At 35.6% G+C, this 25,464-nt stretch overlaps 3 protein-coding genes across 4 annotated transcripts; all 3 read right to left on the reverse strand.

Moving 5' to 3' along the window:
• Positions 1–5,762: 5,762 nt before the first annotated feature.
• On the reverse strand, positions 5,763–9,170 carry LOC103442980 (OBERON-like protein). Of its 2 annotated transcripts, none has more exons than XM_008381760.4 (3): positions 9,018–9,170; positions 6,782–7,940; positions 5,763–6,521 (listed from the first exon to the last, which is right to left on the reverse strand). In XM_008381760.4, exons 2-3 carry the CDS (start codon positions 7,914–7,916, stop codon positions 5,929–5,931), a joined length of 1,728 nt encoding a protein of 575 aa, XP_008379982.3. In that variant the 5' UTR covers positions 7,917–7,940; positions 9,018–9,170; the 3' UTR covers positions 5,763–5,928. The 2 variants fall into 2 exon arrangements, with proteins under 2 accessions (XP_008379982.3, XP_070661438.1); XM_070805337.1 differs by having other exon boundaries at positions 8,860–9,076.
• Positions 9,171–10,053: 883 nt separating this feature from the next.
• Positions 10,054–15,968, reverse strand: LOC103442981 (heat shock protein 90-6, mitochondrial). The gene is made up of 20 exons (XM_008381761.4): positions 15,565–15,968; positions 15,025–15,204; positions 14,863–14,936; positions 14,486–14,611; positions 14,303–14,396; positions 14,138–14,221; positions 13,808–13,951; positions 13,596–13,709; positions 13,454–13,513; positions 13,262–13,336; positions 13,062–13,166; positions 12,514–12,654; positions 12,324–12,416; positions 12,160–12,237; positions 11,666–11,920; positions 11,462–11,564; positions 11,147–11,321; positions 10,951–11,056; positions 10,770–10,859; positions 10,054–10,547 (listed from the first exon to the last, which is right to left on the reverse strand). Exons 1-20 carry the CDS (start codon positions 15,670–15,672, stop codon positions 10,323–10,325), a joined length of 2,430 nt encoding a protein of 809 aa, XP_008379983.3. The 5' UTR covers positions 15,673–15,968; the 3' UTR covers positions 10,054–10,322.
• Positions 15,969–21,407: 5,439 nt separating this feature from the next.
• On the reverse strand, positions 21,408–21,797 carry LOC139187755 (uncharacterized). The gene has a single exon (XM_070804335.1). It carries the CDS (start codon positions 21,795–21,797, stop codon positions 21,408–21,410), a length of 390 nt encoding a protein of 129 aa, XP_070660436.1.
• Positions 21,798–25,464: the final 3,667 nt, after the last annotated feature.

A 25,464-nucleotide genomic window follows, 5' to 3' on the forward strand; every position in this document is an offset into this window, starting at 1 on the left:
GATTTATAAGAATCACTTTTGGACTGTCAAGTTATACGTGTTGAGACGAGATGCTTAATTTATTTGGTTTGCAGAGAATATTTATAGAGAATAACTTTTGGATTATCATGTTCTACTCTGGTTAATTAAGGTAATTAAGCCTTCAAATAACCAATTTAAATGGATGATTAACTTTAATAATAAAAATGTTCTATCTTTCTAAGAAAGTTGTAGTAGGTTGATCAACTTTTGCGTGGCATGTGAGGGCAGGTGCATGGTGGGGTAGGCTGGAAAAAAGATTGTTCTGCAGTCCCATGAATGTTAATCATGTTACATAATACAACATTAGGTTATCTTTCTTAATTATTTATACTTTAATCTAAAAAGATGTCTCAAAGCACTACAACTAGTATCCACTTTAAATTACTCCAAAAATCTTATAGCCATTGCTTTGTATGATTTGTAGGCTCCTATAGCCGACTTTAACGTCCACCAAAACATTTTTAGTTGTTGGTAAATGTCCACGAAAATATTTGTTAAGATCTTTTTCTTTTCGAGAGCAGCATATACGTTTCAGATTTATTGTTATTGTAATGCCTCTTAATAATGATATGATGTCATATTAAATAAAACTTACACATAATATTGTATTTTTAACATGCGACATTACAAAAACCGTGTAACTGTCATGCAAGTTTTTCTCCCATTTGCAAAAAAAATCATAGAATTAATTTAGGTGCCAACGGCTACCTGGCAACATGCTTAAGCTTGGAGGATTGCTCAGATTTTTATACTTAATTGTTTGCAACTCAATAGATTTTCTGTTAATCTCAATTTAAAATGATTACCAAAAATACAAGGATCCTATAGTATTGCTTAACCTTAGGGGCTTTTTTTATTTTTATATTATTATGAGAGGGGGAGAGTTCGAAATAATTACATTAATTTAAAGGAGTAGGGAGTTTTGAACTTAGGACGCATGGACATAAACTCAACACATTATCTATTAGAATATTGGACCACATGCAACCTGAGAGCGTAAAAATAGGCATCATCTGAAGAGTGGTTAACATTGCAGGGCTTTGAATATGAACCCAATAAACTGCCATTGCAAGTTTGCAACCTAAAATGGATGCTTAATAGGTGAGTGTAAAATTTATGTCAAGGGTGTTAATTATTTTCTAGGTGAAGTATGATGTCAGTTTGAACAGGTCATTAGCAACATGATATATGAGATTATATTTTTCTATTATTTGAGTCAACAAGAAAATGTGTTTCAAATTTGAACTTGATATAATTTAGACGAAATAAATCAAATGAAAATCTTCTGTTTGAAAGAAAAATGGGAAAAAGATGAGGGAAAAAAAAAAGAAAAAGAAATAAGAACACCAAACTACGTAATTTCTTCTTCGATGCAAATACTTAGGGAAGGGGAAGGTGAAGATAGGATTTCGAGTGCAATAATAAACAGTCATAGAGCTCATCTAAGATTGCTTTTGAAGAAAAGAATGTATGGTCATAAACGTTTTTGTTAGAAGTGTTTTCATTAACATTACATTGCAATCTTTATTAAAAATCAAAGTGTTTCTTAAAAAAGCAGTGAAGCACTTTCTCTATAAAATGTTTCTATCACCCTAAATCACTTAGTTTTTTTTTCAAAAGTATAGTCAGAGATGTGTTTTTGGTTGTCAAAAAGTGATTTTGCCACTACGAAAGAGGTCCCAAACAAATCCTAGAACCACTTGAGCTACAACTTTTGCACCCTGGCTATATATACATATGTAGCACTTTGAATGAATTAGTTGTGAGCACATGATGATAAAAGAGTCCTACACTAATGAAAGGAAAAACATTTCAAAAGCTTATAAGTTGTTGAGTTACTCATCATATTGCCAATTTGACTCATTCTTCAATAGGCACGTGGTGAGAGCCCTGGGCTCCTCCACTGCTTGGGAGCTTATCGTTTCATGTTCAGTTTCTATCCCCGATGTGGTTTTGTGGTACAATCTCAACTTTTATTAACATTGAATTTAAATAATTGAACTATGAAATACAAATAAAAATCTTATGTTGCAAACCTCAACTTATATTTATTCCTCTCTAAGATTATTTATTTTCTAATCTTAAATATTCATACACCCATCATTTTTGTATATGCATTGGTTGTTTACTCACTCATTTATGAATGATTAATTCTAGTTATCTCCAAAACCATTCAAACCTTCCAACAACTCGAACAATAATCACATAAAATAAAATACCATGGCTTACCTACCTACCTATTTCAAATATAAATGTCACCCTGGCCTCTTTCCCATTGATGTCATGTCCCAATTATTTTACAACAATAACATAAAGAATAAATACGTGTTAGAATACAAAAATGATAGTTCAACATTTAAAGTTACAACATCGGCCAATCCATGCACTTATATGATGTGTTCTTGCAATTATTCTAATTGCATTCGAACTACTAATTTGAAGCGACGTCATTGGTTTTTAAAGAACTAGCTGATGGGTTCGTTAACTATCATTTTCTGGATTAGGAGACATGTTAGCCTTCTCAATGTCACAATCGTGTCATTTACCATTCACCAATGCCCAAAATTGAATATAAAATATACTGTGTGAAATATGAGCCTGAAATTTGCTCCACCCACTAAACCACCCGGTGGTGATTTGAAGGATTGATTTATAATACAGGAATTCCCATGGACAAAAGAATGTCCAAATAGCTAGCTTTCAGGTAATTATTAATATTGTTCTAAATTTCACGTTACCGGTAGCCAATCCATCTTTCATTATTTCATACCAACTATTAATTAATTAATTAAATGTATTACAAATTTTGTACGCGGATGCTCTTGTTAGTTTTGGTTTGTCTTCTTTTGATGATTTGTTTTGGAGGCAGACTCTTCTTGTTAAGGCGCGTTCAACTTGGTTTTGGGACTTTAGTAACTTTGTTTATCGATGGGATTTTCTTTGTAATTTACTAATTTTTCTTTTCCTATACGGGTTTAAAAAAAAACTTTTAAAATATAATTTAATTAGAGGATAATTCCCTAATCACATCATCATCCATTAACATAATGACGTGGTATGGCGACATTACTGAAGTTTTATCTAGTCATGTCAATATGTTACAAGAATCGACAACTCTATTACACTTAATAAGAAGGATCGAGTTGAAAGTGACAAATTTAATCAATCCAAACACAAAGAGTCTGAAAATTCTGGTGTAATGTCAATGTTGAAGGGCAACACATCTCTCTAAATTGGGTCATTCTCAAGCATGATGTTGGTCTTCTTATCCAAGTCCATTTTATATATAGAAGATTTGCAATCTCCAATTTTGTCCTCAACTATATGGATAGTTATAGTACATGGATATGGACCTATTTATTTATTTGGTCAAAGTTTAGCTTCAAATTCAAACTTTGTAATGCAGCCAAATTGAAGTTCAAAGCTTGACATTTTCTTATGTTGAAGAAGATGATGGTCTCACTTTCTTTTTTTATTTGTTATAAGCAATATTATTATAGGTTACATGTAGACGACAAGAGTTTATGTTCTGAGATACAATGAGTTAGAGAGAAATGTCAGAACCACTAAGGCAATCCTCTACTTATTATTTATTCATAAATTGTTTATTTTTTTGTGACAATACCTTGTTAAATTGGGAATGGAAGATGCATTTTCAACACCGGACCCACTTATCTATTCATTCTTGTGTGTTAGTAAATCATTCTTTGCTTGTAAACATAAATTTTGTTAAGGTAACTTACATTTTGCCTCCTCAAATTTTCGTCCAATTTCAATATCTTACATTTTCTGATTTCATACAATTCCAATTAAATACAATAGCTCCCGTACAAATGTCATACAACTATTACAAATTTTGTTCAATTGATTGTTAAATGATGACGTGGTAGTCAAATTTGTCCTCGTAGACAGTAAACAATATTTTTATGCCAAAAAGCATGAAATGCAATTATGAAAAAGGGGTTTTTTAACTTTAATCATTCAAAAAGATTAAAATTTAAAATAAATATGGTGTTAGATTATATATTGATTATAATCCCTTGATGTGTTCTTAATTCAAAATAATTATGTGCATTTTATTTAATGTCTCCCATTAAATATTTAAATTTATTAATATAAAAATTTAAATTTATTTTTTGACCAAAAAAGAGTTTTTAAAATTTATTAATTTTATTCAACATTCTTCAAACTTGAAAGAGTCAATTAATGTACCGAAATGTATTATATTGAACTAATGTATTTAAATGTTAGTACCGAAATGTATGTACCGAAATATATGAACCGAAATGTATTATATTAAATTAATGTACCTAAATGTGTGTACCGAAATATTAGTACTAAAAAGTATTATATTGAATTAATGTACTTAAATCTTTGTATCGAAATGTATATACCGAAATGTGTGTACCTAAATGTATGCACCGAAATGTATTATAATGAAATTAATGTACCTAAATGAAGAAGACAAAGTACATCAAAATATATTGTATAACAAAAATTAGTTTATCTAAAGGTTTACAACAAAATATATTACAATAAATGAAATGAAAATGAAAATTATAATGAAATAAAATTAATACATTAAAAATTAGAAAGAAAAAAAATAATTAAAAAAATCAAAATATAATTAATAAATGAGGTTATTAATGTATTAAGGAACTAAAATTAGATTTTGATTTGACTCATGATTTTAATCTAAAAGTCATATTTGTCAAAGATTAAAATGAAGTTTTCTATATGCAAAAACCATGCTATAAATTTAATACCAGCCCTGTACATCAGCAACTTAAACAAATACCAACTACACTCGAGGTCGTGAGATCGATTTTCTCATCCCCATTATCGCTTGTATCTCGATTTTCCCTTCCTCATTATCGCTTGTATTAGAAAAGAAAAAAAAACAATATCATCCCTGTACCTTATAAGCTTAAAGAAAAAATACACTCAAAAGTTGTACTAAATGGCTTTCTGGCTCTTCATCTTTCTACTATTTGCAGTTGGAGATTCCAAGCCTACAAATCCGATCAACCAAACCAATCTGCAGGCAGCCATGGCGGACTTGAGAACGCGGTCTTACCATGGATTTTTTATCCTCCTTAAGATCGTAAATAACAGCATCCCGGATTCGCTGCAGAATTCCGGCATAACTTTCCTCATGCCAAATGATCACGAAATATCGGAAGCTGCAGTCACACCTGACCAAATCCATGAATTCATCCTCAGCCATTCAATACCGCCGGTACTAGATCTTTTGCGTTTTCCGAATGGAACTCTGGCTCCGTCAAACATCCCCAGCAAGATCATCACCGTCACCAAGTCCAAAAGATCAAGCCTGTTGTTAAACGATGCTAAAATTGTCACTCCAAATGTCTGTAACCTCTACAATTAGTGTCATGGTATTAGCACCACTATGACGTTCAACGACCTTCATGCTCATGCCGGTCACCTTACCCATCAATCTTCGTGCTCCCGGTTTCATGGTTTACCGAAATAAAGATAACAAGGCCTTCTCCAGTCACCTTCTCCGGTCACTGACCTAAAGACGGTGCCAAAACAGCGCTGAGCCACGAATAAAGCACGTAGCAAGTTCAGTTATGTTCGGATAAATGGTCGACGGAGTTTTAACTTCTGTCCACTTCATGAGGTAAACAATGTAATGAAGAAAACAATAATAAAGGACCTCATTCTGTTTACTGCCACATTTTCTCTAAGAACAGTAGGACATACAAGTATATAACAAATTGCTTTAACTATCAAGCTTCATAGATATAGATGCAATAAAAATGGACACAGGGCACACAAGTCATATTAAACAAGCGAGTCATCGCGTTCAAACTAGTTCACGAAAGAAAGTAAAATTACTAGTGTTGAAGTTAAAATAATACAGTACATACTAGAAGTCACTCCTCAGGGATTTTTTCTGAAAGGATGGCGTTCATTTGGCATCAAATCATGCATTTTCGAGTACAACAGCAACTGAGAAGGGTCACTACCACCGCCACCACTGTTCTGGGATGCCCGCGAACTCTCTTGCAGTTTCATCTTCTCAAAAAGATACTGCTTTTCAGCCTCGGCTTCACTCAACCGTTGCTTTAAGTAACTGTTGGCATATTCTTCCTCTGATTTATCTGACTTGGCAAGAGCGATCCTCTGAAGCCTGTCAGCCTCTCGTTTTGCCTCATTGGCCTTGAGTTGGAACATATCAGCCTCTGCATGTTTGAGCCGCACAATTTTCTCCAGCTCTTCAATTTGACTCTTCTTTTTTTGCCTCTCAAGCTTTAGCTCTTGAACTTCCCTGGCCTTGTCCTGGAGTTCCCTGTCACAAGCCTCAACAGCCATTCGGGATTTCTTATACATTCTCATCTTCTCATCAGCCACCATTTCCATCTTCCTTATGGCCTCCTGCACCACTTCAGCGATTTGATTACAAGCCTCTTGTGGTGCTATTAGCCGTCCACTTTCCCCGTTTTCCAGGCTCTTTGGAGAGTCTCCCTCAAGCTCTTCATAAAAAAAAATAAATAAAAAATAAACTTCAAATCAGGACGATATAGATTAAAAGATAAAATAAAAGTACGACAGCAAAGTATGCAGATACTGCAACATAAACTAAAATTCCACAAAAATTCGTCCTATTGTTGGAGTGGAATACTATTCCACAAGACTTGACAGTACCACAATACATCTTTTCCCTAAGAAGCATACTGAATTTGACACCACGCGGAAAATAAAATAAAATAAAATGCTTCAAACAATTATGTACCTTGGAAAAACATCAATATTGCTCTGCAGGCTGCTGTTGACTCTGCAAGTCCACTTTTTATTTTTTCCTTGAGATCCTCACACTTCCAAAAGAGTTTTTGCCCTCGGGTGTCTTTGCTCCCATGAAAAATCCTACTAACAAAATCAAGCTCCCTTGTCAGAGCCTCCCGATCCCAGGCAGGAGCGCAGTGTTGAAAAACATCTTTGACCCAGCCCAATAGCTCAGATGTTCGACTGCAAGCTCGACACCTGAAAAGCATTTCGGATAGCCCTGCTCCGCTCTTACCGGAGGCTCCCATGCTTATTAGTCCATCACGTATAGCACAGTCAGTGTGAGTCCAATGTGAACACAAATCACAACCAACCCAACGGCAAGTGTTCACTTCAAAATCGAACTTGTTACATATTACACACATGCAAAGATTACAGAAACCATTTCTTTTCGTACATATCTCACAGGTACAATCATCAGCAGGAATCTGGTTTTGGCATGCTATATTTCTGCATCTCTTGTACATGAAAACTTCAATTAAGGAAGTTTGAGAGAGACTGATATTTGGATGCAAGAATGCCAGAATCCCAGTATTTATTGCAACAAGGATTTCAAGCTGCACTCTGTGTGCTCTGATCAATGTCTTAGCTGTTAAGTCTGCTCTACTCTGAACAAGTTTCTGCAATACAAAAAATTCTTCTCTCTGCTGCGAACCACCATTTCCATCGAGGATGACTCGGAGGTTGTTCTTCAATTCTTCGTGAAACTCATCAGGTAGGTGATGCATCTTTTCAGTGATTATATCAACTCGCTCTCTTGCTATATCTCGAAGAGATATCTTATCAGCACTGGAAACACGGCGAATAACTGATTGTTCAGGGCAATCATTTTCTGCTTTCCCATTTTCCATCTTCTTTGCCATTATGGCATCAGCAGTAGGCCAGGTTTCTCGAGAACTGGCACTCTCGGTAGGGGACTCACGTCTGTGATCAGAATTTGATCTGGGTTCTTCTGGGGAAAGCCGAGGATCTGAAGATACAAGGGACAGTGAGGTTTGTAGTCCCCCTGCTCGTGGTTGCTGACGTGGAGGAAGCATTCTTGACGAAGGCTGTTGGTGTATATTGGTACCAGATGATGTACCCATCCACCAGTTCCCCCTTATCTGCGACTATGGCAAAAGAAGTACCACCATCACCATCAGTATTCAGTACCATAAAACTTATAATCTTTTGAAAAATATCATGACAAACGCATCTTCTGATATCTGACGAGAGAAATGTGCAGAAGCAAAAAAGATAATCTCCATAACAACCAAATAGAGAGAGGTTCAATTTCTTTAAAAGTAACTTGTCACAAGAAGGTTTCTTGTTGTTGCAAAGATGCAACACGCATTCAGCACCACCAAAAGAAAAACACATGTGCATGCACACATAAACAATTACAAATATCTGTAAGAACGCATTTTCAACTACATGAAACTCGATTAGCTTATTGTGATTAGGCAAGCTGCTGCGATAAGCATATCATCTAGTTTCTACGGCATCGATTAAGTAAAGTTATTAATAATATAAACTTCTCACGAGACATTATAATTACTATTCCTATTCCGATTCAGCTAGTATCGAAGCAAAGTGATTCCGAAGAATTATTCATCACAAAAGAACTAGTTTTTACTGAAATTGAACAAAGTAACACAGCGAATTTAAACTTGCTTCTGCCCCTAACATTATCAATCTTAAGCTAATTTCAACTTTCAAGCAGGGCTACAGTAAAAAAAAAAAAAAAAAAAGTCTCCAATTCCCAAATTTTCGAAATGAAACAACTTTCAAGCCACAAGAACATTTCACAAACACACAACAAAAAAGGCAGACCTTTACCAATTCCCACACAACATAAATCCCCAAATTTATTTACTTTTCACAGATAAAACCTTCTTTTCCATTGAATCTGCTTCCGCTGGTGATTAATTTAATACAAATCAACGACTCACACAGCACAGAGAGAGAATTACAGCAACAAAGAGTAAAATTAAAAGGCTAAGCAGTAAATTCAAAGGCCAGGGAACCGATCCCAATTCGAGTACTTGCCTCGGTCCAGTGCTGGGGGTTTTGCTAAATTACTAGATCAATAGCAGCGAAATGAATGCAACTAAAAGAATTTTCTTTCATTTTCTACCGTATTTTCCCGGCGACCAAACAGACGAAATAGGGGGGGAGAGGGGGAGAGAGAGAGAGAGAGAGCTGACCAGACGAAGCCGGAGAGAAGATTCAGCTGCCCAGTAGAGAGGACAAAGACCAGCGACGCGGAGAGACAGATTTGGGGAAGTTATTTATTCATCTCCTGTAAGGCGTTGTTTTCCGATTGTACCCTTGGGACGCGCAATGGAGCTTTTTCACCCGGACAGCAGGGTCAAGACTTTCAACGTCGTGTATTCTCGAGGTTAAAATGGTCATTTGAAGATTGGGATGCTTGACTTTTGCACATAGCCTATATATATGGAATAAAATATAAAATTTAGGTGAAGATAAATATATGTAACGTGGTCTCTAGAGGCATTTCCCTTCTCCATATCTTAGTCAATCAAATTACAAATTAATTAGTGCTAATTAGTAAGTTAATATGACGATAACTATTATGTTTTGAAAAAAAAACTATTATGCCTCTCTAAATTTATCTATACTGAAAATATCATTATTTATGAACAATATTTAATCCATTTATTTAGTTGAGTTTTCAAAAATAGTCTTTCAATAATATCTTAGGCTGGTTTGAATTGTGCTGGAATTAAAAGTTTTTTAAAGAATAAAAGCACTTTTATTTTACCCTTTGGGTAAATGATATTATTTGTTAAAAAAAATACTTTTATTTCAAAAATATTTGTTTGGCAAAATTTTTAATTGGCAAAATTTTTAAAAGTACTTTGAGTAAAAAGCAAAAACACTTAATATTATATTTTATTTTTAACAAACGATATTATCTACACTAAGGGGTAAGAGGTAAACTCAACCTGACAATGAGTTAGCAATAATGTAGTTTAAATTTACCTTTGACGATAATCGAACCTAAGATCTCTCACTTACAAGTGAACAAAAATATCATTAGAACGTAGTATTAAACAGCAAAAAACACTTAGTATTAACAGCACACATTTGGTTGCTCGGCAAACAACTACTTATTTGTAAAAGCGATTCATAGAATAACACTTTCAAACTAACCCTTTAAGTTGTTAACACCCGATTTATTAGGTTTACAAAATAAAGAAGCACAAACTAAACAAGTAATTAGTCAAAATAATCACAAAATTATTAGTAATCCCATAATTAATAACACTCATCTCCATATATCAACACTGCAACCGAAACCTACAACCGAAATTTTGTAAGAACAAGTAAAACAGGAAAATTGCTTTATGCTCCATTATTTCTTGGTAACAGCCCCATCAAATATTATATCCTAACAATTATGTCCACACATTTTATGAACTACACCTCTAAAGACCCTACCCCCACTGAATTTTGTGCATGAGAAAAGGAAACTTGCTTTGTGCTCCTCATTTCTGGTTGCCAGCTTCAACGGGCTCAACCACCTCGGCCTCTACCGTCTCGGGGTGGTTGTGTTGGGGTCCTGGGTGCTGTACCTCGGCGTCTAGTATCTCTGGGATGTGTTGCTGGAGTTCGGGTTGCTGAATTTCGGCAGCAGGTGTGGACCATTTCCCAGAGAGTGCCAGACTCATCATCTCGTAAATCTTTCCACCCAGCTCTGCTGGATTTTCAGGCTGCATTAACAAGGCGTACAAGGTGAAAGCGTTAGATGCTCAGACATCATCAAACAATGATGCAACGATGCAAATCATCATTTTCAGGTGTTGGCTACAGTAAATTACTAGAGAATAATAGTTGTGTAGCATCTTGTGTCTCAACCCAACAAATATTTTTGGACCCTTTATAATCCTAAGAGCAGTTTTAACGAGAGATATAAAGCAAGTACGAATACTCACAGTAAAACCGCTTGATACCAAAGCTGTATTGTACAGAAGATCAATAGCTCTTATAGCATCCTCATCATCCGGGTTGGTCTTGCTTGCAGCCTACAAATCAGGGTTAAAAGTGTTATCAAACTTGCTACAACCGTCAAGTATTCAAATGATTGGAACTAGCACTTTCTTTGTGCAAACATACATTTAAGTTTTTAATGATTGGGTGCTCGGGATTAATCTCGAACACCCTCCTGCCTCTCATATACTCCAGGCTAGAGGTATCACCAACAGTTTGTGCCTTCATCAATCTGGATCCAATCAAAAGTTCAGAAGATAACATTTAGGTTCCAATACACGAGTTTCTAAAAATTGTAAATAGCAACACAGAAGCCTCTTACCTCTCCATGTTGGCAGACCAGCCAAACTTCCCAGAAACAAGAACACAGGGTGACGAGCTAAGACGGTTTGAAATCTGAACACTGGCAACTTTGTCACCCAAACGCTTCTTAATCCAATCACATGTTTGGCCATATTCCTGCTTAATCTCCTTTTCTTTTTCCTCATTCTTATCCCCTGCAAAAATGTCATTCACACTCAGGTTTTCAGCTAAGTCCTTGGCAAAGGAAACATAAAATCAAAGAAGCACAAAGATTAGCAGCCACCCATCCACAGCAGAACAGAATAGTAACATAAAAAGGCTCCAGTGAACTAACCTAAATCGAGATCTTCCTTGCTAATATCAATGAAATTCTTCTCCTTGTATGATTTTAGGTTCTGGATGGCAACCTCATCAATGGGATCAACTAAGTACAACACCTACAACAATAGAACAACATAAATCATGATGAATCATAAAACAGAATGAAAAAGAACATAATCATATATTAGCATCAAGTTAATTGAGAGACACTACATACTTCGAGGTCCTTCTCAAGAAGTTTCTCCAGGAATGGTGTATTGCTTGCACTTGTCACGCTGTCGGAAGCAACATAATAGATATCCTTCTGCTCAGGTTTCATGTTTTCAAGATATTCATCCAAGCTGATCATCACATCCTCACTTTGGGAAGAGAAAAATCTAAGCAACGGAGCAATACGCTTATGATTTTCCCGATCTTCAATGCAACCCAGTTTCAAGTGCTTGCCAAAATTTTCCCAGAACTTTTCATAATCCTGCAACAAACAAAAAAGCGTATGTTTAAAGATTATTATGGGAATATATCATTCTCTACCCACAAGCAAGCAGATGGCTGGCAAAGATCAGGATTCACAGTCGTAGCTACAGGTAACGTAAAAGAAAGGAGACATGCAAGAGGAGGTAATTGCCAAGATGCTGAAATTTGAACTATATTTCTACAAGAAGGTAAATATACAAAAAAATGGATGATAAGAAAACAGAACCAAAATCATACTTCTCTGTTCTCACTCATGGATATTCCAAGGATCATGTCAAATGCCTTCCGAACCAAGCGCTTCCTCATAATCCGTACCTTCAAGTAGATCACAAAAATAATAGTCTGTTAATTAAACTAACTAGAACTAAAGGTTAGAAAGATAGTCAGGTGGATGTACTTACAATACGACTCTCCTGAAGAATTTCACGTGAGACATTGAGTGGAAGATCATTTGAGTCCACAACACCTTTGACGAAGCTTAAATATCGTGGGAACTGCTCAGGCCAATGTAAAAACAATTAGAACCATTAAGCTTACATTTAAGAGAACCATGCATTACTATGTAGTAGAAACATCTTTTGTGTTGTTTACCAGTTCTCCATCAAAGTCATCTGAAATGAACACCCGTTTCACATAGAGCCTTATATTTTTCGTCTTGGGATTGACTATGTCATCTTTCCCCATAGGAGGGACAGCTGGCACATATAGAATAGACCTGAACTCTACTTCACCCTGCAAATAGCAATCTCTTTCAGCTTAAAAGCAAAAGATATAAGAAATGAAGTGTACATAGTCAAATAATGACACATTTTATCCTAAGTTCAGGGAACTAATGCCGCATTCTCAATTGCAATTCCATTCTAGGTAATGCCCATTCATTACCCAACTTAATAAGATATCATGATAATTGCCGCCATACATAAGTATGCAGTTTAAAAAAATTCTACAACAAAAAAGCCATTGTTAAGGAACTTCATTAATTGTTAATTCTACATAACTTTTATCCAACTCAAGAAGTAAAAATCAAGTGATGATACAAATACAGAAATATGCAGCATTTACTTCAAAATCTACAAGTACAAGAAAACGCATTTGTTGATAAACTTATTTTCTTACAACGAGGTAATAGTAGTTAATACCTCTGTTGTGAAGTGCGAAGATGCTAGTGGATCCAAGTATTCATTGAAAGTCTTCTTGTAGAACTCATTGTAATCCTCTGTATTAACTTCCTTAGGATTGCGAAGCTGTACACATCAATTAAGATGATGTATGAGTTCTCCTGATAAAGTTGCTACCATAAAAAGCAAAGTAAACATCTAAAAAGGAAACTGAGGCTCACCCATATTGGTTGTGTCTCATTAGTGAGATCCCAATCCCAGTATTTCTCAACAACAGTCTTCGTCTTCTTCTTTTTCTGTAAAAGTTAATTCAGTCATCGCATCAGTCATGGATAGGAATTTTCACTGATTCTCCTAATATGCAGAATACATTAGTCCAAGATTGATCAAGATACTGGATGAGAGAGAAATACCTCGGTTTTCTCATCTTGTTCATCCGTTTTGGATTCAGCTGGATCTTCATCTACCTCAACCTGAATTGAAAGTCTCAATAGTTTCGGAGAGAATATAACTTACAAAACCTATGACAAAAGTACAATAGAGAAGAACCCTTACCTCTTTAGTGAATCCTTTTTCCTTCCAAGTGTATATAGGAAAGGAAACAAATTGTGAATAGTTTTTCACAAGCTTTTCAATCCGTTCTGGATGAGCAAAACCTTTGTCATCGCGCTGAAAGTAGGCAGACAGACAAAGATTAGCTTGGAGATCAGTGTCTAGTACAAAGAGGTTTAAGAAATCACAAAGCAAGAAAAAATTTACTGACTGACCTTGAGATACAAGGTGATGCGGGTTCCTCTGGGAATAAGCTTCTCGGGATCATTCTCCTCGTGAATTGTGTAAGAGCTAGCATTCACCTCTCCTTGCCATACATATTGCTTGTCGGACTTTGGGCTCTTTGTGGAGACAACAATCTGTAACCGATAGGAGACACATAACAATCAAGCAGTACAATAATTTCTATACGCAAGTTTACGATTAAAAAAAGACAAACGGAAGTTGAATCCACAAAGCATAGGAGGAACTTGGGTAATGGGAGGAATACCCCATCGTTATAGTCAATACCAAACTAAAAGTCGTTTTTCTGGCCAAGAACTTACCCGATCTGCAACAAGGAATGCTGAGTAAAAGCCGACCCCAAACTGACCAATCAGATTGGTATCACTGCCAGCATCTTTACTATCCTGATAAAACAAACTTGTAAGTATATAAGATAATTCAAAGCAGGATCTTAAATTTAAATATTTTTCAAAGACCTAGTATACCTTCAATGCCTTCAAGAACTTTGAAGTCCCGCTTTGTGCAATTGTTCCCAGACAGTCAATAAGCTCTTGCCGAGTCATACCGATTCCAGAATCACTGCACACAAAGGAAAAGGCCAAACCATTGATACAATGAACAAGAATCATTAGGCACAAGCAAAGACAGAAACAACCAGTATAGCTTACATGATATTGATGATCCCATTGTCTTTATCAGTCTGGATACGGATATCTAGATCACCTCCACCCTTCAAAAGCTCAGGCTGTGTGACACTGAGGAAACGGAGCTTGTCCAATGCATCACTTGCATTGCTGCAAAAAAGAACGTATTGTCAGCATATCAAATGCTAAATAACTTATGACCACCTAGAATCAAACATAAAAACTATTTCTTGAATGCCAAGGTATCTTAAACATAGATTTTCCTCGGTATTTCTTGGCTCCAACACTCCAATTGCAAGTTTTCTAACTCTTAAACCCAAATGTAAACAAATGGCAATGTTAGCAACACACATCTTATCCATGAATCAATATTACATAAAATGATATTAACAAAAGAATACCTGATAAGCTCTCGAAGAAAAACTTCCTTGTTACTGTACAAGCTGTTAACGATGAGGTCCATGAGACGACTGACCTGGCATCATGAAGAAAAGCACCACTTAAAAACCAGTTAATCCTCACAATAAAAGCTCAAAACCCCACAGAAGATCACATTACAGTACCTCAGCTTGATACTCGTATGTCTCCGCCGGTGGTGCATCAGAGGCTGCAGCCGTGGACTCATACCGATTGCCGAAATACATGCCATTTTTTAAATTAAACTGTGTTGTGGAATTGGTAGGGTTACACTTCCCAGGGACCAACACGGAGTGCCATCTGACTTTCCCATCAGTCTCTCCCACCTGCTCAAATTTTTATATAATCGAAGTAAGCTCAAACATCCAAAATTAAAAAAATTATTCAATAGAATTACTTCAAAAGTTCAACAAGTAATTGTCTTTATCCAATCGCGAAAACCTTTCGATTGAACACAATAAAATTGGCAGCAGCAGAACAAAAAAAAAAAAACCTTGAAATATTAAATTATCAAAAAACAACAATTGAGGATTCCCTGATAACCATTTTGTAATTAAAGTTAAAAATTAAAGAAAACCCAGTTATAAAAGCAACATTTTCGATCACACACACACATAAAAATTCAGAATTATTTCTCATTTTCTCGAATCTTTAAAAAATAAACCATGAATTTATGAGAAACCCACCGAGCCGCAGTGGGTAGAAGCGCAAGAGATCGGAGCCGCAGAGTTCCGGTAACGTGCCCCGCCGTGGCGCAGGATGGCGGAGACGGAGCGTCGTGGGAGCCTGTGCATATTGGTTGAGATGGAGAGATGAAGGGGAGAGAGAGAGAGAGTTGGATATCGGACAGAGGAGTTAGGGTTTAGTAGGGGTTTTCTGATGGAGATAGAGAGAGGTTTGGGAAGCTTCTGGAGATGAAAGGGGTATTTTGGTAATTTTGATTCGTTGGGTTTTTAGGCGTAATTGAGTTTGCAGATCAGTTTGGGCCGATCATTTGTGGCGAAGATTTTCGTTAAAATCGAAAAATAAAATAAAAACCCCCCGAGCCAGTTGCTCTAGAAGTGTTTTGTTTTGTTACTAATATTACGATGTAGTGAAAGTTTTTGGATATACTTTTATAAGTGACGAGTTACTTACTAAAAATGGGCAAAAATACCAAAAAAAAGGGACCAAACCAAGTTTAGAATAAACAGACCTTAAGCCTCTTGAAAATAGAAAATATAAGAAAAGGAAAGGGTGGACATATGACCAAAACTCTCTAAAATAAAACCTAAAAGGTAAGAACATGCAAGACAAGTTGTAAACCAAAAAAGGAAAATCCAAAAAAATTAGGTAAAAAGAAAACTACACATCAAGAAGGAGCTTTGTGAATAGTGATCCTCTACAGTATCGTAAACAGTGATTGCTACAGTACCGTGAATAGTCTCTGCTACAGTATCATGAATAGTGATGCTACAGTGTTCTGGTAAATTGTTTTCATTCCGCTGCGTATCTTTTGTGCCTTTATTGTTTGTGATTTTGTTCAATGACTCAATATAATCATAGTGTTGTTATGCATCTTGGTGGAACAAATAAATTGATACTGGGCCCACTGATCATGTAACTAGTGACCCTAGAATGTTTGATGAGTTATGTGACTATGTTCGTGATCTGTATATTACTAGTGCAAATAGAGCATCTTCCCCTGTGAAAGGTGAATGCACTATTTCCCTGACTCCAACCTCATCATTGGTCCGTGCTTTACTTGTTCCTAATGTTAAGTGCAATCTTTTGTCGGTAAGAAAACTTCTTGACACCTTATATTGTTCTGCTCACTTCTACCCTACGTATTGTTATTTTCAAGACATTCAAACTCAGAAGATAATTGGTCGTGGTAAAATAATAGGGGGTTTGTACATCCTGACTATGAAGGATACTGTTGTTTCCGGTTCAAATACTCATCAAGTTTTAAGTGCTAAAACGGATGACAGACATCAAATTTGGTTGTGGCATCGACGATTGGGACATCCATCATTCAGTTATATAAAGCATCTATTTCCTTCTTTGTTTCACAGTCATGGCTAAGAGTCATCGTGCTTCATTTTCCGTAAGTGATTCTAAAGCTACTTTGTCATTTGATTTGATACATTTTGATGTGTGGGGTCCGGCAAAAGTTACTTCTAATGGATTCCGTTAGTTTGTTGCTTTTATTGGTGATTGTACTCGGTTAACTTGAGTGTTCTTGATGAAGAATAAGAGTGATGTTCCGTTACTTCTTCAAGAATTTTGTACAATGATGTATACTCAGTTTCATACCAAAGTTAAGGTCTTCAGGTTTGATAATGGAGGAGAATATGTAAATCACACTTCGGCATGTTTTTTTCGTGATCATGGTATTATTCACCAGACAATTACTCTGTTTACACCCCAACAAAATGGTGTGTCCGAACAGAAGAATCTTCAAATAATGGAGGTTGCTCGCTCCTTGATGTTGGATAAATGTGTTCCTAATCATTTGTGGGGTCATGCTATTTTTGCTGCTGTGTATTTGATCAATCATGTTCCAAGTAGGGTTCTTGATTTTCAGACACCGCTTGATGTGCTACAAAAACATGTTTATCTTGTTTATGTATCAAAGCTTCCTCCGAAAGTGTTTGGGTGTATTGCATATGTGCATGTCTACTCTCATCAGCGAAGTAAACTTGATGCATGTGCTCTCCGATGTGTCTTTATTGGGTATGCTAACAATAAAAAATGCTATAAGTGTTATCATCCTCCGACTCAAAAAACTTATATTACCATGGATGTCACTTTCCACGAGGAAGTTTTGTATTTTGTGAAGCCTTCTTCCGACTCTCCACTTCAGGGCGAGATGGGGAGTGAAGTGCAGATTCGAAAAGATGGTATGAATGATGTGTTACAGGCAGAATTGAGAACATAACCTATTATGTTGCGTGATACTGATCAGTCGGCTACAGATAATGATCGGTCACCTGTCATTCCCGGAACTATTTCTACTGACGACAGATCAGATGTGCCCAACGAGTTGCCTAGTATGTCTGACGAATTACATTCTGATGATCGGTTGCCTGCTGCTGATATGTCTAACGAGTTACCTGATGATAATGATTCTTCTAACAGTTTGGTACAAGATAGTGGCATACCTAAGGTAAATTATGACGATTCTTCTACTTATCAGTTGCTTCTACGAGCTAATCGTGGAAAACCTAAAGTACAATATGAGCATGATATGCATGCCAAAGCCAAATATCCTATTAATAATTATGTGTCTACTCATCGCTTGTCCAAACCATATGCATCTTACATATGTCAGCTGTCTAGTGTATCAATTCCAACAAAAGTGCAATATGCTTTGTCTGACCCTAAGTGAGTTAATGTCATAATAGTTAAGATGGAAGCTTTGGAAAAGAATTCTACTTGGGATTTAGTTCCTTTACCAAACGGGAAAAAAGTTGTTGGATGTAGATGGGTGTTTACTATTAAGCACAAAGCAGATAATTCTATTGACCGGTATAAAGCCAGATTAGTTGCCAAGGGTTATACTCAAACCTATGGGATGGACTATATCAGGAGACTTTTGCTCATGTTGCCAAACTTAATACTGTGCGTGTTCTTCTGTCCTTAGCAGTAAACCAGGATTGGCCTTTGTTGCAATTTGATGTTAAGAATGCTTTCCTTCATGGTGATCTTAAGGAGGAAGTTTATATGGATCTCCCACCTGGTATTGGAACATCTCCTGAAAAAGGTGTATGCAAGTTACGAAAGGTTTTGTATGGTTTGAAACAATTTCCTAGAGCGTGGTTTGAGAGGTTTACAAGTTAAATGAAGAAGTTTGGGTATATCCAGAGTCATTCAGATCATACTTTGTTTCTAAAGCGACAAAATGGTAAGCTAACTACATTGATTATTTATGTTGATGACATGATAGTGACTGGTGATGATCAGAAGGAGATACAACGCCTTCAAAGTACCTAGCTACTAAATTTGAGATGAAAGAATTGGGTGAATTGAAGTATTTTCTGGGAATCGAGGTTGCACGATCCAAACATGGTATTTTTCTATCTCAACGGAAGTATGTTCTTGATTTGTTAGTTGAAACATGTATGTTAGATTGCAAACATGTTGATACTCCGATTAAGCAGAATCATCGTCTATGCTTATTTCCAGATCAAGTTTCTACTCATAAGGAATGGTATTAGAGGCATGTGGGGAGATTAATTTATTTGTCACACATCGCCTTGACATTGCTTATGCAATTAGTGTGGTAAGTCAGTTTATGCACTCACGTACTGAAGCTCATATGGATGCAGTAACTCGTATTTTGAGGTACTTAAAGATGACTTCTGGCAGATGCTTGGTTTTCTCCAAGAATGGTCATTTGAACGTCGAAGGGTATACAGATATAGATTGGGCAGGTTCTATCACTGATCGGTGATCTACATTTGGATACTTTACGTTTATGGGTGGTAATTTAGTTACCTGTAGAAGCAAGAAACAAAAAGTGGTGGCTAGGTCAAATGCAGAAGCTGAGTTTCGTGGTATGTCTCATGGTGTATATGAGTTGTTATGGTTGAAAAAATTGTTGAGAGATCTTGGGTTTAAACCCAAGGGTGCTATGAAACTTCATTGTGATAACAATGCTGCTATTGAGATTGCTCATAATCCAGTTCAACATGATCAGGCAAAATATGTGGAGATTGATCGACATTTTGGATGCTGGAATTATTATGTTTCCATTTGTGGGATATGAAGATCAACTTGCTGATGTTCTTACTAAGGTTGTGTCCACTGTTCTAAAAATCTTCGCCTAGCACCGCCTAGGCGCTAGGCCCCAGCCCACTGCCCCGATTAATGCCTAGGCCCTAGCCCACCGCCTAGACCACCTAGGCACCCGTCTAGACCCGCCTAGGTTGCAACTCACTTAGACAGAAAATACATAACTTTCATTTTGCATTTTGTTTTTTTTCCAATAAATTGTAAGAGACTTGTTGCATACTTGAATGAACAAACATTATATCCTTATTTCACATGTTTTCATTATGTTCCAATACTTCATGATATATATGCATTCTATTTTGTAGTTTATGATGAAATTATATATATTTCAAGTAGAAGCAGACACTTATTTACATGAAATATGATAGATTTACTTAAATCCGCCTAGTCCGCCTAGGCGCCCGTCCAGGCCCTGCCTAGCCGCCTAGGCGCTAAGCCCCAGCCCGCCGTCCGACTAGCGCCTAGCGACTTTTAGAACCTTGGCTGTGTCTAATAGTGTGTTTTCCAACTCGCTTGACAAGTTGGGCATGCGTGACATCTTTGCACCAACTTGAGGGGGAGTGGTACGAGTTATATATTAGTTAAAGTGTAAATAGTAGTTTATTGTCCCATGTTGGTGAAGAACATATGTAATACCAATTGTAACTCCTACATATACTCCACTTTGGAAATTAATGAATAAATAAGAAATTACCAAATATTGTCATATATATTTTTGGTATTTACCATGTTTCAATTCACATTTATTTCCTTTAAAAATATGGTTTAAACCGAACAAAACCAAATTCAATCCAGTAGTTAACTCTTTTTGTAATAGCTAAATGATTGTGTATATTTAGCTCAAAATCATCTTGATAAGTGGTTCAATTCACTCATGTTTACAATCACTCATGTTTTTGTCCCTCGTTTGAGTAAGAAGTAACAGGGGGTAGAACGAGAAATTCTTATATATAAATGTTGTATAGTAATTGGTTTCTTGGACTACAATGTGAGAGGTCGATGGGAAAGTGGATTGTGTTACCTATATTAGTAGCTTAAAGTTGGAGGTTCAAGTTTCGCTAACAAGACATTGTACGATAATTATATAACTAACTTATTGATTATGAAACAAAGGACATGGTGGACGAGAGGAGGGAGAAACGAAGGAATGTATGAACTATGAAACAAAAGCTAGAACCAAAACCTACTAAAAATTGTTTTTTAGTTCTTAATTTTTATTTTGTGTACCATTCTCCACACTTTTTATTTCTCATTATTCTTCCCACCATCCTTCCTCAATCCTCGATCAACCTTCATCTTTCGTTGTATGTTCTCTCTGTTTGAAACGAAATAGTTATCGAACGACCTTTTAGAGTTTTGTTTGTTTCCGGTTTTCAAATTCCTAAAGAACAACTTATTCTAATCTCTCTCAAAAGCAGCAATAACTTTTATTCCTTGTACTTAACGTATCCATCAAAATTAAGCTTCATCACAAAGATTGATTATCTATAGAGATTTATGTTTATTGTACTCATCACCAATCATCATAAGCTCAAAATAATGATCTGAAAAACATGTGTTGATATGTTAAATTTTTGAAGCAAAAACCAGCAAAAAAAAGGAGGGAAGATGAAGGAGAAGAGAAGCTCGCATGTTGCTCCTCCATTCCTTCTTTTTATTTATTTCATTATTTGGATTAATAAACATTTAGTGATATAATTAATTACATACTCTTCTGATATTACACAAAGAAAGTGAAGGCAGTAGGATTTGTCTACAGATGAAGAGAGGTGTCAATAAGGTCTGAGTTGTCAAAACTTTTTGCAGAAGCACTTGCTGCGGCAGAAGCTGCTTTTGTGTTGTTGGGCCATGAGTTTGTGGAATATGGCTGCAAATTAAGCCCGAGAGAGAGCGAGTGATCTGCAGGAGCACTTGGCCTAACCGGAACGACGATATCGGATTCGAATGAGAACTTTGCAGGCTGATGATCAAAATGCCTTGTTGTACAAACAACCCGTTGGTAATTAGTCTCTGATAACTTCTTCAGAAGCTGCTGCTCCTCCCTCCTCTCCTTCACTTTCTGCAGCTGCCTGAACCTTTCTTGCAGTAGAGCAATGGAGGAAACTGAAACCAAGGTTGGATCAGAAGCACTTTGCCTGCCCATTGAAAAGCAGCTTTTGAGCTTTTGATCTCTGAAGCTTTGTAGGTGTAGGGTTTGGTGGTTTTTTTTTTTTTTTGGTTTTGGCTATAATTGGTGCTGAAGGGCCAAAACGCAATGAATGTGTTTATATAGCAGATGGATTATATATATGAAGATTGGGTTTTTTTTATTTAAATTTTAAGACTTTGGATGATGTAATATAAATAAGAATCGGCTGCTTTTCTGCAAAAATCCAATGGGAAAGGTTTAAGATACTGGTCTAGAGAAGGCTGGGTTGGTGGAAGGGTAGGCAAAAGCACTTTTGGAAAAGCTAGAGTGCAAGAAAATAGTCCAAAATCAAATGGAAGTAAGCATTTGGAAGGGAGTTTTGGAGAATCCACTGTTAGGTCATGCTTTGTGTCCTCTTGTCTTTTAAGACACTGTTGGCATCGATGACTCCGATTTTATCTCTGGCTTGCATTTGGGGAAAGATTGATTCTTTTTTGTACCTGCTTGTTTTAAAAATTCAGCATTTTAATTTTTTATTAGGGTTGCCACTAATCTATGATTTAGTGTTATTGCTCTTCACTTGTAAATAAGAGAGACTCGATTTACTTGAATGACGGGTTTATACATATTATAGATGACTCATTGTGTGGAGTATTCTCCAAATTATACTGGTACTACTGTATAGTGATATTCATCTCTAAAGAAATCTCAAGTTAACTCATTTAGATGACGAATTTGATACTAAGTTATTTTGGCTAACTCATTACGTGGGTAATTTCCCGAATGTCTACCCCTTAAAATATAATTTCGTTTCATAAAAAAACTGTTTTTGGTGGGGTTTTGAAGGTGAAGTTCATGGAATGAAGATGGGGATGTATATAAAAGACAATGATTAGAAGGAATATATATATTTGGAGTCATGGTGTTTTTGATGGGGACCCATTTCATGCACTTTGTATATGCAGATGAGGAGGGCTGGCATTCACTATATAATTAACAAAGCTCTAAATCAAGGTTTACATTTCTGTTTGTCTATTATATTTATGGTCAAATATTTCACCGAAATTGAAAGAAGTAATTTGGTCAGTGAAGAGATTTTTTAGTGCATCGGTAACATGATTTGGTATACTTTTTGTAGTAATAAAATTAGTTTGAAACTTAAAAAAGAATTTTCAACCAATATAGTATGACACTTCGGACCATGTTCCCGGCACAACAAAAAATTTCTCTAGTTAGTGCTATAATATTAATCACATTCTTGCTTCTTTATAGAGTCTATGGGACTACGAGACCATATAGGTCATAAGTTCGGATTTATACAATCTTATATTTATCTTTCTCAACACATAATTGGTTGTCTTAATCTCTCTTATTATGTGACTAATCACGTGATGAGGAGGTTATCCAAAAAAAACAAAAAAAATCACGAGATGAAGAGTATGTTTAAACTAAACTTAAATATAAACACGTAATTGTGTATAACGGGTGACACCTAAAAATCTCTCGAGATATGGGTATGTTTGAAGAGGATATGAAAATCAGGAAAGTTTCGCTTCTAGCATTTATCCTTGCTAGATTTGGAGGAATCTGGAGAATTTGTATTGTAAAATCACTAGCAGGTGGCATGTGATAGAGAAAACAGGTACTAAAAATACTATTTGGTCCAGCACCAAAACTAACCAAACAAGAACTAAAAGTGATAATTTCACTCTTTTACTATCGCTATACGTTTTTGTTTAACCATATTTGTTGTTTATGTTTGATTTATTTAGTCCAATAATCAGAAATAAGAATGGTGCGTAGGAGAAAAATAATGTGCGGTTATCATCTTTCTAATTTTAAACTAAATTGCGAGAAAGAATATTTGAACCTGAATGTAGATAATAAAACACACTGCTTTAGCCAACTTGACTACACTCGAGTTTGCAAAGATTATAATAGGTTTGATTGTATAGTTTCAAAAGGTAAAAACAAAGTTGAGAGATGCATGTGTTGTAGGAAATGATGAATAGTGTAGTGTGGGTGGTTATGTTGCTTGGGATTGAAGGTTTGGTAATGCATGGAATAATTGAGATTGAAAAGATCCAAGCCATATAAATGGAGGACATGTGGGGGTCCAAAGCCAAAGCAAACCTCAGGGATTTTGATTTCCGTGAAGAATCAACTTTTGCCATAGAGGGGATGCCCTTCTTTGTTTTCTTCCCTTGAAACAACCAAGCACTTGAACCCAAAAACTAACTAATCATTATTATTCTTCGTTTTGAGAGACTTTTTAATATGTTCAGAATACAAGCAATACATCGTATGTTCTTAAACAAGTGGAGGGAAATTATTGTGTTCCAACACTTGTATAATGATATATGATATATGTATCTATGTTCTGGACATTCTGAAAAATCTATCATTCCTTTTATTGAGAAAAAAATTAATTCAAGTATATCACAATTCTTTCATGAAAGATGGGTTTCTTAAATTAATGACACGATTATTTACTAGGAATTTGAATTAATCTGATTTTGAGTAAAATATAGATATTGAAATTATATACTATTTGGTCCAGCACCAAATCTAACCCAGCATGTGGAATATAAGGCTTCTATTATTGCGAAAAATAATAGGTTTTTAATTCAAGTGATATTTTAACTTAATTAAGAAAAGTGATCATTTCACTCTTTTACTATCATTATACGTTTTTGTTTAACCATATTTGTTATTTATGTTTAATTTATTCAGTTCAAATAACCAGAAATAAGAATGGTGTGTAGAAGGAGAAAAATGATGTGCGGTTATCATCTTTCTGATTTAAACTAAATTGCGAGAAAGAAGATTTGAATTTAAATGTAGATAATAAAACACATTACTTTAGCCAACTTGACTACGCTCAAGTTTGGAAAGATTGTAATAGGTTTGATTGTGTAGTTTCAAAAGGAAAAACCAAAGTTGAGAAAGGCTTGCGTTTGTAGGAAATGATAAGAATAGTGTAGTGTGGGTGGTTATGTTGCTTTGGGATTGAAGGTTTAGTAATGTATGGAATAATTGAGATTGAAAAGATCAAGTCTCTTTTTACCAAAAAGGAAAAGATCAAGTCTAATAAATGGAGGACATGTGGGGGTCCAAAGCCAAAACAAATCTCAGGCATTTTGATTTCTGTGAAGAATCAACTTTTCCCATAGAGTGGATGCCCTTCTTTGTTTTCTTCCCTTGAAACAACCAAACACTTGAAGCCAAAAACTAACTAATCATTATTATTCTTCGTTTTGAGATACTTTTGAATGTGTCCAGAACACAGGCTAAGTCACATGTTCTTATACAAATAGAGGAAAGTTTTTTTCTTTTTTCAAGTGTCCCTTGACTTGTATAATGACATAATATATGTGCCTGTGTTCCGAACACCATGAAAAACCTATCCTTCCTTTTATTGAAAAAAAAAGTAATTCAAGTATACCACAATTCTTTCATGAAAGATGGTGTTATTAAAGTAATGACACGTTTATTTACTTGAAATTTAAATTAATCTGATTTTGAGTAAAATATAGATATTGAAATTATATACATTTACTATTTACTAATACATACAATACAAAATACCAAAAACATGTTATATGATTGTCACACTACAATCCAAAATCTAATACTTAAAAGACTAGGAATCAATTTATTATGTGATATTAGAGGAATATTT

Source organism: Malus domestica, chromosome 09 (genome assembly GCF_042453785.1).
Source record: "Malus domestica chromosome 09, GDT2T_hap1".
Classification (NCBI taxonomy): domain Eukaryota; kingdom Viridiplantae; phylum Streptophyta; class Magnoliopsida; order Rosales; family Rosaceae; genus Malus; species Malus domestica.